Source organism: Podarcis melisellensis, assembly GCF_964234715.1.
Source record: "Podarcis melisellensis genome assembly, chromosome: 4".
NCBI lineage: Eukaryota > Metazoa > Chordata > Lepidosauria > Squamata > Lacertidae > Podarcis > Podarcis melisellensis.
In genome coordinates, this window is record NC_138531.1 from 89,043,675 (window position 1) to 89,059,284 (window position 15,610).

At 42.6% G+C, this 15,610-nt stretch overlaps 1 protein-coding gene across 1 annotated transcript in view; it reads right to left on the reverse strand.

Annotated features, from left to right (window-relative positions):
- FAT3 (FAT atypical cadherin 3) overlaps positions 1 to 15,610 on the reverse strand; it is a 458,658-nt gene that overhangs the window by 241,950 nt on the left and 201,098 nt on the right. Inside the window, exon 3 of the mRNA XM_081909132.1 lies at positions 350 to 664. Within this exon, the coding sequence (XP_081765258.1) occupies positions 350 to 664 (315 nt within the window). The remainder of the gene's footprint in view (positions 1 to 349; positions 665 to 15,610) is intronic.

A 15,610-nucleotide genomic window follows, 5' to 3' on the forward strand; every position in this document is an offset into this window, starting at 1 on the left:
TTGGGGTCTTCTTTTGTTCTGGGCTTCCATTTTGTTCCACCTTGTGGCAGGTGGGAGTCCTGTCGCAACAGTTTTGCTCTGGTATTCCTGGCTGGTGTCCTTGTTCTTTGTCCAAGAGAGCACACAAATTTATCCTTTAATAATAGACACAATGAATGGATGCAAACCCCAAATGAATATGAGGCCACTAGCACCATGTTGGTTTCCGCCCTATGCATCTCCCTATTCACAACAGCTTAACAAAAGGCTGGTCCAGAAAGAGATAAAACAGTACGTACACGTTAAATTTGCCAATCATCTGTACACATATCGTGTCAACAGCATACAAGGTTGGAAGACATCTCCTTACCTGTTTTGGTATTGATGATGAAAAAGTTCTGGGGGTTCCCACTGGTAATCCTATAGGTCATCTTTTCATTCGTGCTGGAGTCAGGATCCTGAGCCTGTATCTGAATAACCGATACATCCTTAGGAGAGTTTTCCAAAACAGATGGGTAATATATGGGTTCAGAAGTCAACGGGGCGTTGTCGTTCACATCTTCAACCTCAATGTAGACCTCGATGGTGGTGTAAAGTGGAACAACACCACGATCTGTTGCATACACAGTTAACCAGTAGGACTGAGTCGTCTCTCGGTCCAGGATATCTGCAGTATAGATAACTCCTGCAAAAAAAGACGTGAGGGGGGGGAAAGAGATTCATGATCGTTGTTGAAGATAAGAAAACATAACTGTTTCAAACACAAGGATGCCCCATTAAGGAAACATGAGAAAGCATTCTGAAGCCATTGTGTGTTCTTGATTTAAACAATATGGCTGTTACATTCAAGTCAGCATGTGGACACATCACATCAGTTTTTGGTTATGCGCATCCTTCTTTTCTTCCATTTTTCCTCTCACATTCCTCCCTTCTCCCATTTCATCATTATCCTGGAGCACTCATTACTAGCTGCCTCTCCCCACATGCATACCATGAGCACGTGCTGATATATGTCAAGTCTGAGGTTATCATTCATTCATGACATTCAACACACTGAAATTACACTAAAGCTCTGTTTTTGCATTCAGGTCATGCATTCCATGAACAGGCACGGAGGTAGCATAACAGGCTCTGCCTCTCACCTTACAAAGACTCACTGAACGGTCGGATAGAGCCACTGTGCATGGAACTATACGCGAGGAAGGCTGCATCCATGGGAGCAAGCAACTGCCATCAAACAGCTCCTCAATTCCAAAAAGCCTTTCAGGGATTCAGCTGCCCATGCAAGTGTTCAATGGATGTGGATAAACAGAGACTGCACATGGCCCCCAATGCCTTTCCCCAATGCCCCTGAATGGGGCATCCTTTTTGCACAAAGGTGTTCCATTTTTTGGAGCTTTGCAAACTGCGAATTGGACTTCTTTGGACTGTTTCTCGACGGCCTCACTTGACTTTTCCCTAAAGTGGTTTTAGCAACCATTCCTTGCTTACGATGAAGGTTTTATGATGGATTGACTTCTGTGAGACTTTAAATGGTTCAATTTCAGCAGCATGAATCAAACATTCCCAGTCCTGCTTAGAAGAGGCAAAACTGCCACGACAATTACCAAACATTGCGGATAGCATTAAGCATACAGTGATGATCCAAACCAAGTCCTGCTTCTAAAGCCAGAAAGTGCAAATATGTAATTCCACCACTTTTGGTCATCCTAATCCATCATTAATATTCAGGGATGAAATGTTTTGAAAGAGATAGCCCAGGACCAATAATTAGAGAGATATTAGCAGGAAAGCTTCAGGGCAAAATGGGAAGGAAAGAAAGTTGGGTTCAGCTACCGATGGTAGTTAAAGAGTTTAAGTACATCAATTTGTCATTCACGGGAGAAAGATTTAGCTTCTGGGCAGTGCTAATAGAGAATTTTTGATTATGCCACCCTCTGAACACTTCTCTGAGACTGCCTAGTTTTATGGAAAGTTTCAAACAGCTAGTATGTGATTCTTCCCACAAGGAAGAATCTTTCTTCGTTTACAGCTGTTTCAAACCCAGGTGCCCTGAACCAATCCTGACCTCCAAAAGCAAAGTTTTAAAACGTCTAAAATTAACAAGCCAATGAAGAACAGAAAACCACCACCTGGCAACAGAGAGGAAATCAGAATTGACATATTCATGCATCCTTAGGTACAGGGCATCTCTCCCCTGGAAAGCTTTCGGTTAACAATATTGTTTTCAATATAGTTTCCTCTGCTGAGTTAACGTCACTGTTAATCTCCTATATTAATTGGCTCCTATGAAGCATCTTGAAACAATTTCACAATACAATAAAAACCTACGTAAAACCGGTTGAAACAATTACATATATAAAAACAACTTCAAATCCAATACAAATACAAGACTGGGATTTTTAAAAATCCACTCAGAAGGCTTGCTGAAGTGTTGTTTCAAAGTGTATTTTTGTTGTGACTGTAAAGTGGGCTTCTTGGAAAAACAACAGAGAAATACTTTGTTGTATCAATAAAACAAATACAAGGCAAATGCTACGCTTCTGAGGAAGAAATGCCAAACATTCGTCCGTTATTTTACAGAAAAGCAAACTTTGCTGGTGTATTAAGGAACCCACTACCTAAAATCCCACATAAATGCACACCCCCCCCTTTCATTCCCCCATTGAGGTGCCCCAAACTGGTCATCTGGAAGAAGCATCCATAATTAGCGGCAAAGCTCCACCTTGTCTTTGGTCTGTGTAAAACAGGAAGCGATACATATGCTAAAAAGAACAAGGTCCATTTATCTCTGATTTAAGCCCTATGCATATTTATGTGCAAATTCAAAATACCCTTAAGGCTCTTGGCGGTGTGCCAATGCAGCTTTCATTGATGGATAGGCTGAGAAGAACTTATCTGCTTCCCATAAGCTGCCTCTGCTTTCCCTAAGCCGGCTCTTTTGAGGCTCCACTTCGCATTGAGTTTAGGCAGGATTGGAGGTGCCACAGATATCTTTATTTTCTGATTCTGAAAGCCCAACACACACTCGCATATTCCCTGGCTGTGCCACGAGTAACAGTACAGTGGTACCTCGGGTGAAGTACTTAATTCGTTCCGGAGGTCCGTACTTAACCTGAAACTGTTCTTAACCTGAAGCACCACTTTAGCTGCCACACCGCCGGAGCACCATTTCTGTTCTCATCCTGAAGCAAAGTTCTTAACCTGAAGCACTATTTATGGTTAGCGGAGTCTGTAACCTGAAGCGTATGTAACCTGAAGCATATGTAACCCGAGGTACCACTGTATGAGATTAGTCAGTAATTACAACCAATGAGCAAAGTCAGAACCAAAGGACAAAGAAGGAGGCAGGATAAAATTGGATATCCAGAACCAGTGTCTACAAAAGGACACAGGAACATACCTAAGTTCAAGCTCAAGCAAGACTTGCTATGACTACGTTTGTTTTTGACAATCATGTTTTTTCTTTCAGAAGGCCTACCCAGTCATGGAAATTTAACACAAAAACTTATCATGTATAGTTAGTTTTTTAAAAACAACAACAACACCTGCTGGTTTTGTTTTGATAAAAAATTATGGCAACATGTTTTTAAGGGTTTTGTTTTTGCTGCTATTTTTCAATGAATACTTGAGTCTAATCAGGGCACTTTCCCCTGCTCTTAGTGTCCACGCAAACTGCTGTTAGGATGCTGTGAGGCCCAGTTGGTTCATAAATTGCTTCCTGCACACGACTGGGTGAGGTTAGAGGTCTGCTCTACAAGGAAGAGATGATGCTAATGCACGTGATGAATTTGGCCACGACTGCAGCTAAGGGTACGGAATATGTGAATATTCTCCTCAGATATCTGGAGACTTGGTTGCACAAGTTGTTGGGCAAATTAGGCAAGCACGGGAATAATTCAGGGGGGGAAAAATTCTACTGCCAGGGATTTGAATGAGAACAACACAGATTAAAAGCGCTTGTGTGTGTGATGTGCAGGAATGATTTCAACGTGCGTTGTACTGCTGAGAAGTCTGCTTTTGAATGGGGATCTCAATGCACAAGAATGCCAAAAGGAGCACACATTGCACAACAACGATGCAGAAAATAGCTAAAAATATCCCAAACTGTGCCAGTGTTCAGAAAGGCAGAAACACCCACAGCAATAGACCGAAAGCTGTTTGCACATCCTTATCCAGGAAGGTGAGTTCCTTTATTAATATGCAAGTAGAACTTCAAGTGTACGCTAACAAATGCTTGCCTCAGCAATCCAAAAACCAAAGTTGTGCCATTAGCTGGTGCAAATCAAAACATGCTTGCATCAAGGTTCTTTAGTTCATCTAATTAATTCTGATTACTAAGGTCGGAGCAGGGAGTACCAGTCAAGTTTACCCCTTATGTTAATGCACACTCTGTCTCTGTAGGAGACTATGAACATGGAAGAGTTTAAGCGATATAGAAAGCTGCCAGCGAGTGGCTTAGTCGGGGGGGGGGGGATCTGTGCCCCTCCACTTGTAGCTGGACTCCCATTCCCATCAGCCCTAGTCAACATGACTAATGCTCAAAGATGATGGGAGTTGCAGACATGAAACATCTGGAGGACAGCAAGGTAATTGTATATCTCCATTGGTTGCACGGTGGATAAAAATCAATGGTTTTTTTTTATTATTTAAATCAGATTTTTTAAATAAAATGCTTTTGGAGGAAAAAATCTTTCTAAAGATAGTTTTCTATTTAAGTTACATTGTACTGTAGTCCAAAGGCTATTCATCAGGAAATAAGGATTTGTTTTAAATTTTCATGTGTGCTAAAACTCAGTCTGTTTGGGTTTTTTTTTAAATCATTTAACCACATCAGTTAACAAACATGGATACATATGCTGTAATATGTTATTGTTTAAGTTAAATAAATTGTTTAAATTGTTATTAAGGAAATGATTATTTTTCTCCTTCCAATAAAGTACAGCAGAAAAGTTGTCCAAATATAAGCAGTTACCGGTAACTTAATAAACCTCACAATAATTTCACAATTACCTGTCTATGTGTTTCTAATAATATAACCAAATCAGTAATTTTTGATGTAACTGTAAAAACTATTCTGAAACTTTATTATTCCAATAGTGAAACCTTCATCTGGTTGTAAGTATTAAGATTATACCAGCAAGAATAAGTCTTTCTGTAAAAAAAAAAATGGTTTAAATCAAGTCTTACTGACTAGTGATTTAAATCATGATTTAAATCAAATCCACCCTGATTGGTTGCTCAGGATAGTTTACTCCTAGATACCCTACATAGTCAAACTACATCAATATTTATGCAGAAGGATTGTTCTTTATTTTGGTGTATATATGCCCTCACCAACTAGTGACAGGGAAGCTCTCCCAACTAAAATTTGCCGAGAGTAAAGAAAGCTATCAGCTGAACAGAAACCTGATGGATTCCAAGCCCGTCCTCCAGGATCCTTGCCCATCCTCCCACAAGCCTGCAAATCCAAAACGGACAAGAATCCAGGGGTTGTAATATCTGCTCCACGTGTGAAGCATAAGCAATACCAGACTCCACAACTTGTATTTCCAAGCTAGGAAATATGAGTCTTGGTGACATGTCTGTGTTGAACCGCTGCTGGTGGGCAGGGTGAGTTTAAGGAACATCAGGGGGAAAGGACACCCAGGGGTGACACATTCAGTGGGTCACTTTAACCGGGGAGGGAGGGAAGAACTGTGGTCCTTCATATGACGATGGACTAAAAGGTACCATCAACCCTGAGCAGTGGCTATGCTCACGGAGGCTGATGTGAGTTGGAGGCCAAAGGTTCACCAGTCCTGCTTTAACCAGAGTTCTACCCACCCACATTAGGCGAGAGACACCAATTCTCCAGGCCTTGCTGGCTGCTGCCACACACTTATTGCTTTATCAGATCTGTTTGTCACAGGCTCCGCACACACCTGCATTCATTAATTAAAACAAAGGAAGATAAAAGAGAAGCCAAGTTGCTGACGGCATGAGTTGCTGCAACCTACATTGCTGAAGTTATTACAATCTTCAAAGCATGGATTTGGTCACAAGATTTAATACAGTTTAAGTGCAAGATTATATGGGTGTGCAACCAAAAGCAGTAGCTTTGGGGTGAATTCTTGCCAATACGTCCACAGTATCCAGTTCAACCTGTCTGGCTTCTTGACATCATGAAGTGGCGGCGTGTATTCCATCACTTCGTTCTGTGACACTGGCTGCCATTGCAGCAAAATGCACACTACAGTGGCTTCAGGACATGAGACAAGTTGTGTTAAGATGACTTGGAGGTGTGTAACCACGGGCACGCCATTATTTTTTACGGCTGCCCTGTGTTTCTCGGAACCATTTTCTTTTCCCCACAAAACTGAAGGGGAAAATACAATAGCCTAGCTGGATTTATTTGTTCGTTCATATTTATTTATGTCAGAGATATATGCAATGCCCCTCAACAAAAGCCCAGGCTGGCTATGAAGCCCTGTGTACAGAGTTAATTGCACAACTGATAGTGTTTGAAGTGGTACCCTTAAAAATAAAAAACAAATCAACAAGGAATTGTTTTAAGTCTTCGAAACACAAGGTTACCAGAAATGAGATATAATAGATATGAGAGATAAAAGAGATGAGAAAGGTTTGTGTGCGATCAGTTTCAGTATGAGTAAACAAACACTGCGGTTTATCTTATGTTATTTTCAAAATGCTATTTTGTCAGCCAGGTTGCACTTTTTTAAAAGATGGCAAAAAGCTATCCAACGGTGCAAGAGAAGATAAGGTTCTTTTAATCGAGTTTCCCTTGTTCTTATCTTTTTAAGATTTCCTTGATCGTTCTCCAATTTCCATTTCCAGTCCTTCTATTAAACGACTGTAACCCCGTGACCTCCATTTACCGGACCACATTTATCTTTGGCTCCTAATTGAGATGTAATATGTCCTCCTGCCAGGCACAGAGTACCCAAGACAACTTGCTTGTAAAAACAGACTGTTGTAGGGACCTCATTCCAGCTTGAGAAGTCCAGGACAATGATCTTGGACAGTTTTTATTTTATTTTATTTTATTCTGCTTCCCACCACCTTGCCCCTCTCTTTACAAATGAATTTGTCTTTCCAAGATCAGGCCATGGCAAGTGAGAAGACAACACCAGAGGAGAAGGCAAACAAGACTCACAAATAAATACTATTAATTCCGATCTGAATGGGACTGATCACATTGGGACCACAGTGGAAAGAGCCCAAGACAGGCCGCCTTTGTTTAGACTTTAGAGCAAGGAGTTTGATAGTTACCCACTTCTTTTCCTCCCTTCATACATGGTGATCCTTTGCCTCCTTTCCTGGTTTGAAGCAAAACATGGCCCGAAACAGCAAACAATAGTTTGTGCTGTCCTTACAAACCAGGATTCCAGTTTCCCTACAAACCACTTTTGTTGTTTTGTGTGAACTGGGGGGGGGGGGGAATTATGGACACTGCTCCTTCAGAAGCACAAATATTGCCTTGCTTACTTCGGGGAATTTAGTAAGAAACACACAGTTATTTTGATTAAAGTACACCAGTGTGGTGTAGTGGTTAAGAGTGGTAGACTAGTAATCTGGTGAACCGGGTTCGCGTCTCCGCTCCTCCACATACAGCTGCTGGGTGACCTTGGGCCAGTCACACTTCTCTGAAGTCTCTCAGCCTCACTCACCTCACAGAGTGTTTGTTGTGGGGGAGGAAGGGAAAAGGAGATTGTTAGCCGCTTTGAGACTCCTTAGGGTAGTGATAAAGCGGGATATCAAATCCAAACTCTTCTTATTTACACAATTTGGCAGGCCCTGAGTGAAGCAGCTTTGTGGCTAGGCGCACCAGTACAAAATGTAGAATGGTAAGACAGCCAGCTAAACACTTCCTACTGCAGAAAGAGAGAGCCAAGAGAGAAATTGCCTCACATGGAGGGAAAGAGGATGCTCACTAAGCAGGAAAGTGAAATGGAGGCATAAATGGCTTGGGCACTTTGGGGAGGAAGGGAAGGATATGGATAGACTTCCTAGTGGTGCAGCAATAAAACGGCTAGCACATTTGAAAAGATAAGCAGGGTCCGGTATGGTTTCAAAGTGGATGGGGGACCGCATGCTCACCGTTATGGGGTTGGACTAGATGACTCTCGGGTATCCTTCCAACTCTAGAATTCTAAGACTCTGTGAATGGATGATTGATTGAATGAACACTCAGGGTTGGGGGATCTCGGATGCAAAGACTGGTTTTGGGAGTAGCATGTTAAAAGCCAGAAGAAATAGGACAATGAGAAAAGTAGATGCAAAATAAAGGGAGGGTGGAAGAAAATAATTACCTGTTCCAAGGAAGGGAGGGCAAATAAAAGCAGCTACCTGAGTTTCAGCGTGACCTGCAGATCAAGTGTGTCTCCAGGACCACTGGGGGGGGGGGACCTAAGCCCAAATTCTTCACGCTTTACAGGTCATTGACAGTGCGAATGTGAGCTGTCAAGAAACAAAGGCTCTGCTAGTTATGGTGTGGCCAGAGACAGGTGACCCTTTCGCAGGTTGCCCTTGAGCTAAGTCCACCCACCACCTCAGGCCCCTAGGAACCCTCCCGATGGAGTTCAATGGTATACAAGCAGCAATAAGAAGGGAAGAGGAAGATACAGACACAGCTAAGCTGACTAAGAGACATCTGTGGGGTCAGAGCACACTCTTTAAAAGGGAAGAAAGAGTGGTGTGGAACAGTTTGGCGGGTTCAGCACCGAAGGTCAGAACAGGAGGGACTGCAAGGTAACCAGTCGTAGGAAAAAGGCTTTCTGATAGGCACTAGCTGTAAAACAAGAGGGTGATCTTCTCAAGGACGGAAGTGGCGTGAAATGACAAAGGGCAAAGAGCTGCCCATGAGCACCGCAATGCAATTTCATCACCAGAGCGGCAGGTAGGTCACAATGGTCAACTGGAACGCAAAGACAAGTGAACGCGGCGAAGACCTTTACTAAGATTATGACTATTGCTCGTCCTTTGTTCTAAGGTCGCAGGGTGGGTTATATTTAAAAAGCACAATTTTATGCAGTTTTAACAGCAGTTTGTAACAGCTTAAAATAACAAAAATAAGGCGGGTGCCCAAAATACGCATCTCCAGCGTCAGTGAGCAGATGCGCCTTCGGCATTTGCTTAGAGCTGCACCAATGAAGGTATCAGATGCAGCTCTGTGGCAAAGCAGTTCCATACCTTTTTAGGGTGCTGCCAAAGAAAATGCCCTCTTCCGGGCTGCCGACCCCTGATCTTCTAAGGTGGTAGAACAATGAAGACTCCACAGGAAAACTCCAAAACAATAGCCTCCCATGACTACTTTCTGGAAAGAGCCCTGGAGGTAGGAGGTGAGCCACAGGTACAGTTCCCCCAACCGTCCAGAAGGGTAGTGTGGTCAACAGCATCAAAAGCCACTGAGAGATTCTTATGTACTGAGTTGAACAGGATCCAAAAGGCAGCAGTCTGATTGGTCCGAGAACAATGGTATTCAGAATGCAGCAATCTGATTGGTCCTAGAACAATAGGGTCCAGAATGCAGCAGTCTGATTGGTCCACAGGAGCCACCCAATCCAGCTCCAGGTGGAAGTGAATCCGCAACCAGATTGGCCTACAGGTGAATCCCAGAACTAGCCGATCACGTGGGGCCCATTGTGTAAATAATGTATATAAAGCAGACATTCTGGGGGAATTTCAATTCCTCCTCACCACTATAAGCTGAATAAAGAGCATGAAATCCACTCTCGACTCCAAGTATATTTCAGAGATCTAGGTGAACCAGCAGGCTGAAACAATATAAACTGGTCCAGTATAGATCCAATTTAGATTCAATCTGATTGACAGTAGAAGATACTTGCTGGAGGAAGCCCCACTGTTACTATCCTGGAGTTAATTAATAACTGAATAAGGCTGTCTAATTGTATTAGATATGTGAAAGGTTCCAGGCACTAATAGGGTTTGTATTTGTGTTGTAGTTCTTGCAAATAAAAATAAATATAATAAATATAATAAACATATGCACAACAATGACTGGGACTTCCCCAGATGGGAGGCACTTAGCTCAAAGTACAGCTTCCCCTGTTCTCTATCTGCTTTCTTCATGCACAATTTTATAAACTTCTATCATGTCGCTTCTAACTCTCCTTTTCTCGAAACTAGAAAGTACCACATGCTACAACCTTCCTTCAAACGAGCGTCGCTCCATCCCTCTTGATCGTGTTGTGTTATTAATTGCTGTAGGCAATCCTAATAAACTGTATTTACTGAAGTGGACGGTATTTAAATGATCCTCTGTGTTTTAATACTGCAATTAACCTTCCTTGTCCTACTTAATTCTAAGAAACGATACAGTGTGACATCTACGGCAAACTGCAAACCTCTTCCGTAGTAATTCTTTCTTCTTCTTCTTCTTCTTCTTCTTCATCTTCATCTTCTACTAGTAGTAGTACTACTAGTAGTAGTAGAATCGCCACTGCATGTTTCACTTGATAGTGATAGCAACATCAGAGGAGACTCCCTGTGAAAGATTACCTGTGTGAACAGAAACACGACTAAAGGCTGCTTTTTGGACTTCACTCATGGTGTTTTGAGATGATACGTGGCCAAGCTGCAGGCTGGGGCTGATGTACGTTGGAGTCCAAAACATCTGGAAAGCACCAGATTGGGGGTAGACCATCCACTCTGCCCATCTCCACTTGCCATCAGCAGAGATCAATGGCAGCAGCAGCAGCAGAGAAAAGAAGTTAAACCACAAGTGTCAAATGGGCATTTGCCAATGATTCCTTTAATTCACTCACCCTTCTCTATCTGTGTGTGTCTCTCACATACTTTTAGTGAGAATTTATCATCGCAAACACAGTTTTGAGAAATATACACATTTTGTGCGCAATTTTCTCTAATATAGTGCATATTAGTTTGTTATATTCACGAATGTGTATTTATATGCACATTTATATGCAAGTTTATACATGCATTTTGTACATGCAGAACAACACTGCAAAATCCAGGAAAAAATGTGAATTTTGAAGGATGGTTGTGTTTCGGTTCATGTGTTCTTTCAGAATGTGTGAGTTAGGCAGGTTTGTCTCTGAAAGTGAACAGAATTGAATTTCTCTGCCATCTCAGGGTTTCTCGGGGTTCAGGTGAGCAACCTAGTTTCTCGGGGTACAGGTGAGCTTTAAGTCTGATACAGCTGCTGGTTTATCCATCCATTTATGGCAGCGATCGGACAAAAACATGGCGCAGTGTGTTAAAAGTAACACAGAAAAATAATGCTGCAAATGCATGAATGATGAACCACTACAATCTGGACAAATGGTTGCATTTGATCCTCATGAAATAGAGCTCATGAAAAGCTCATAAATCAAGCAGGGCTCATGAAATGCTTATAAATCTAGGTTAGGTTGAGCAATTAGTCACCTCTTAGCTAAATCTGGTCCCTTGAGAGGTGATCCCTGCTGCCTCAAGATGCCAATTCTGTGATCCTTGCTCCTCCAGCTCCAATACCTTCCACTGTCCAAAGTTCTTCTCTCTGGAGAGACTCTGTTCTTTCTCCACTATATATGCAATGGGTCAACCCCAACACTACCTTGAATATTGCTACCTTGAATATTCCTCTGTCCACTGCCTTCCCTCTCCTCCGCTTCCTCATCAAAGCAGGGACTGGTCTTCTTTGCACTATGATGGTGTGCTATTATTACTGTAATACCATTTCATCTTCAAGAACAACAGAGTGTTCTCCAGACTTACCTCCAGGTAAGTGTGGGTAAGTTTTAGTTCCCAGTCTTCATAATGGAATTAAAATATGCACTCACCAAGCTTAGCAATTTTCAGTTGCAGACTTGCTCTCTAGGCTTGGTCAGCCACTTCCTTCTCATCTGTGTTGGACTGGAAAGGGTTTAAGGTGGGGGAAACTGCAGAATGCGAAGCGTGGATCAGAGCTGGGGGCTGCACATCTGAACAATGCTAAGTATTTGGTGGCACCCATTATCACAGTTGGACATGGGTGGCGCTCTAAACCACAGAGCCTAGGACTTGCCGATCAGGAGGTTGGCGGTTCGAATCCCCGCAACGGGGTGAGCGCCCGTTGCTCGGTCCCTGCTCCTGCCAACCTAGCAGTTTGAAAGCACATCAAAGTGCAAGTAGATCAATAGGTACCGCTCCGGCAGGAAGGTAAATGGCGTTTCCGTGTGCTGCTCTGGTTCACCAGAAGCAGCTGAGTCATGCTGGCCACATGACCCGGAAGCTGTTTGCCAGCTAACTCGGCCAATAAAGCGAGATGAGCACCGCAACCCCAGAGTCGGCCACCACTGGATCTAATAGTCAGGGGTCCCTTTACCTTTTATTATCACAGTGCCATTGGTCCATCAGACTGGCAGTGGTTCACCAGAGGTTCGAAGAGGACACATTCTCAGCCTGACCCTGGAGATGCCGCCAGGACCTCCTGCATGAAAAGGATGTGCTCTGGCGCTCAGCCACAGCCCCTCCCTTGCCGTTGGAAGCCATGGCCCTCCGAAGAACATTTGCATTCCCTGCATGAGGGCTCTTTTAACATGCACGCTAACCAGCAAGCATCTGGTGCCAGGCAATTGAAGTGCCAGTTCCATTAGGTGGCACTAAGTGTCGTGAATCAACGGAAACATCTGCTAATTCTTACAACAGGCAGCCAAAACAAGCCAAGGGGGACAAAACAAACACATGCAAAGGCGCACACATACCCTTACCCACAGATTACAAAATTTTGGCACGGGGAGCGCTCCACAACGTAAGATCAGTGCAAAGATCTCACACATCATTAACCAGCAAACTTAACTGAGTCACTGTGCAAACCCCCAACTATTGTGCTGGGACCCAGCGCACAAAACTAGCCAAAATACTGCGACAGAAAACTAATGCAAGAGCTGCAGCGTTTATGTTACAATGTGGTGGAATTGGCCAACGGGTAAATTTCTCTCTCTCTGTCTCTCTCCCCCCAACCCCCTCTCTCCAGTTTGAATCCAGCAGGCAAATAAATGGAGCATTATTAACAGGAACGATAGAAAATCTTGGGGAAAACCCAGACAGTGTAACGCTGCTATGCGAAAACAAAGCAAAGAGCCTTGTGGCACCTTAAGGTCTTTATTATGGTGTAACTTTAATGGGTTATTAGAATCCACTTATCAGGCACACAGAGTGTAGTCCTCAGTGTGTACATGTGAATAATGGCACCCATACACAGCTGCATACCCTCCAACATTTCTCTAATGAAAATAGGAATGTCCTGTTCCATTATTATTATTATTATTATTATTATTATTATTATTATTATTAGGTTGCCCCAGCCACTCTGGGCAGCTTCCAATATATATATATAAACATAATCAAACATCAAACTTTAACAAAATTTCTTATACAGGGCTGCCTTCAGACATCTTCTTAAAGCTGTATAGGTACCAGTATTTATCTCCTTGGCTCAGGGGTTTTGTAATTCCACAGCCTCCAACATTTATCCAATGAAAATAGGAGCATCCTAAGGAAAAGTCAGACATCGGAAACCAGGACTATTTCTGTAAATCTGGGACCGTCCCTGGAAAATAGGGGCACTTGGAGGGTCTATAAATAATTTTTTTGTGTGTGTTAAATGTTAATAGGTTAAGATAATCAGGCATTTACATTACTTCCTGCTGTGCTGCGATATTCTAAAAACCCTTTTTGCAAGCAGAGCACAAACTCTGCAATTTGCCGTTTGCCATCTAACACTTCCTTTGGGCACCAACACACTCACGGAAGGTTATTAGGTTTGCAAACGTTGAAGAAACTCTGTAAGTTGCATAAACAAAATTTAAGGCTTATTTTTTGTTTGCATTGGCCCCTCTCTCTTTTTTTCTTTCAAAAACTGAAACTCAAAGCGACTTAACAAAAATCAACATTAAAACCGAGGGTGAAACAACCTAAAATATCCTCAATATTCCTTTATATATAAAACAGATCCAACTCCACTCCACTAGAAAGATAAGCAGAAAATGAAGACACAAAGGCCTAGGGGGAAGAAGGATGTTTTTGCCTGGTGTGTAGAAACAGACAGGGATGGTTCTAGGTGTACCTCCCTGGGGAGAGCATTCCATAAATGGGGAGGGACCCTATGAATCCCTCTGCAGAACTTTATCAGGAACATATCTGAAGCCCACACTCAGTGACCATAAAACTGAGGTCAAATAGCTCAACTGGTAGAGCATGGTGCTGATAATGCCAAGGTTGCAGGTTCGATCCTCGTACAGTACAACTGCATATTCCCTCATTGCAGGGGGCTGGACTACATGATATTCGGGGTCGCTTCCAACTCCACAATTCTATGAATTCCATGAAACTCAAAGGGTGGACTTAAGTAAGTCACCTGCCTCAAAAGGGTTGCTAAAATAAAACAGGGAGGAAGCTTGGCCAATGAAAGTGCAAGCTGACGACTGATCAAGTGGCAATCAGAAGGATGGTCAAGTGAATTCACAGAAATAAGACCAGCGTACAAGATATGCAGAAAGCTGGTGTACAAGTGTGTCAACCTGTGGGGGGAAAGCCACACCACATAAATAAAAGGGAGGACAACGTATTGAACCAGCTTATACCTGGTGGCAATGAAGCTGGTCTCTGAGGGTCCCCAAAGCAGAAGTGGGTAAGTGATCGTTACTCTTTCCTTCCCTACTCTGGCATTTTGTCATTTAATTAAAATGATAACAGATTGGTTCTGAAGTTTTCAAAGCTATTAATGTTAAGACTCAAGTTGTGTAAGCACTTTCCAGTTCTCTCCAGTAGGTTAACCTTCAAAAAAGGATCCAAGAGTGTCTCATATTTATATTTTAAATGCGGGCAAATTATTCCTGAGACAGTAAAGGCTGTATTAATGATTCAGAAAACTGTGTAACAGGTAGAGATGTTGGTAAATTCCACTGGAAATAGGAGCAGAAATCCCCACAGTTCACATGTTCTTTAGATGTCAGGTATGGAAATCGTGTAAGTGAATACAGCCATGTTTGGTGTACCTTTTTTAGTAAGCAAACATTACGTAAATATTTATATTTATCACATTATTTTTGGCGTTTCCCTTGCATTGAGATTAAGTAAAATAAATAATTATGTATGTTTCGGCCACAGCAGATAGCAAGATGAACCATGTAGGTTTAAGTGGAAGTGTAACTGCAGTTTAATGGAAACAGCATTGATTGCGGCAAACCCACTGCAGGATCGAAACTGCTGCTTCCTCACATCCTCAATAACAGGGACCCATGCTGACTTGAGATGCTTGCTGTTCTGTAGTTATCTAGGCATATCTCAAAATGGAAAGGATGCCTACTCTTTGTTTTCTGCCCTTGCCCACTTTCAGCATTGGTTTACATGCTCACCTAAGCTGCTTCTCTATAGGTTTGGTGCACCAGTTTTGTCGCTCTCACACTGCCACAAAGAAACAAATTCATGGACAATTGCTTTTGTTTTGTTTTTGCAATCCTCCCAATTCACAAATAGCCACACCATATGTTACGTTGAAAGCAAATGCTCATTAATGCTTCAGCAACATATAAAAGGTAAAGGGACCCCTGACCGTTAGGTCCAGTCACGGACGACTCTGGGGTTGCGGTGCTCATCTCGCTTTATTGGCCGAGGGAGCTGGCGT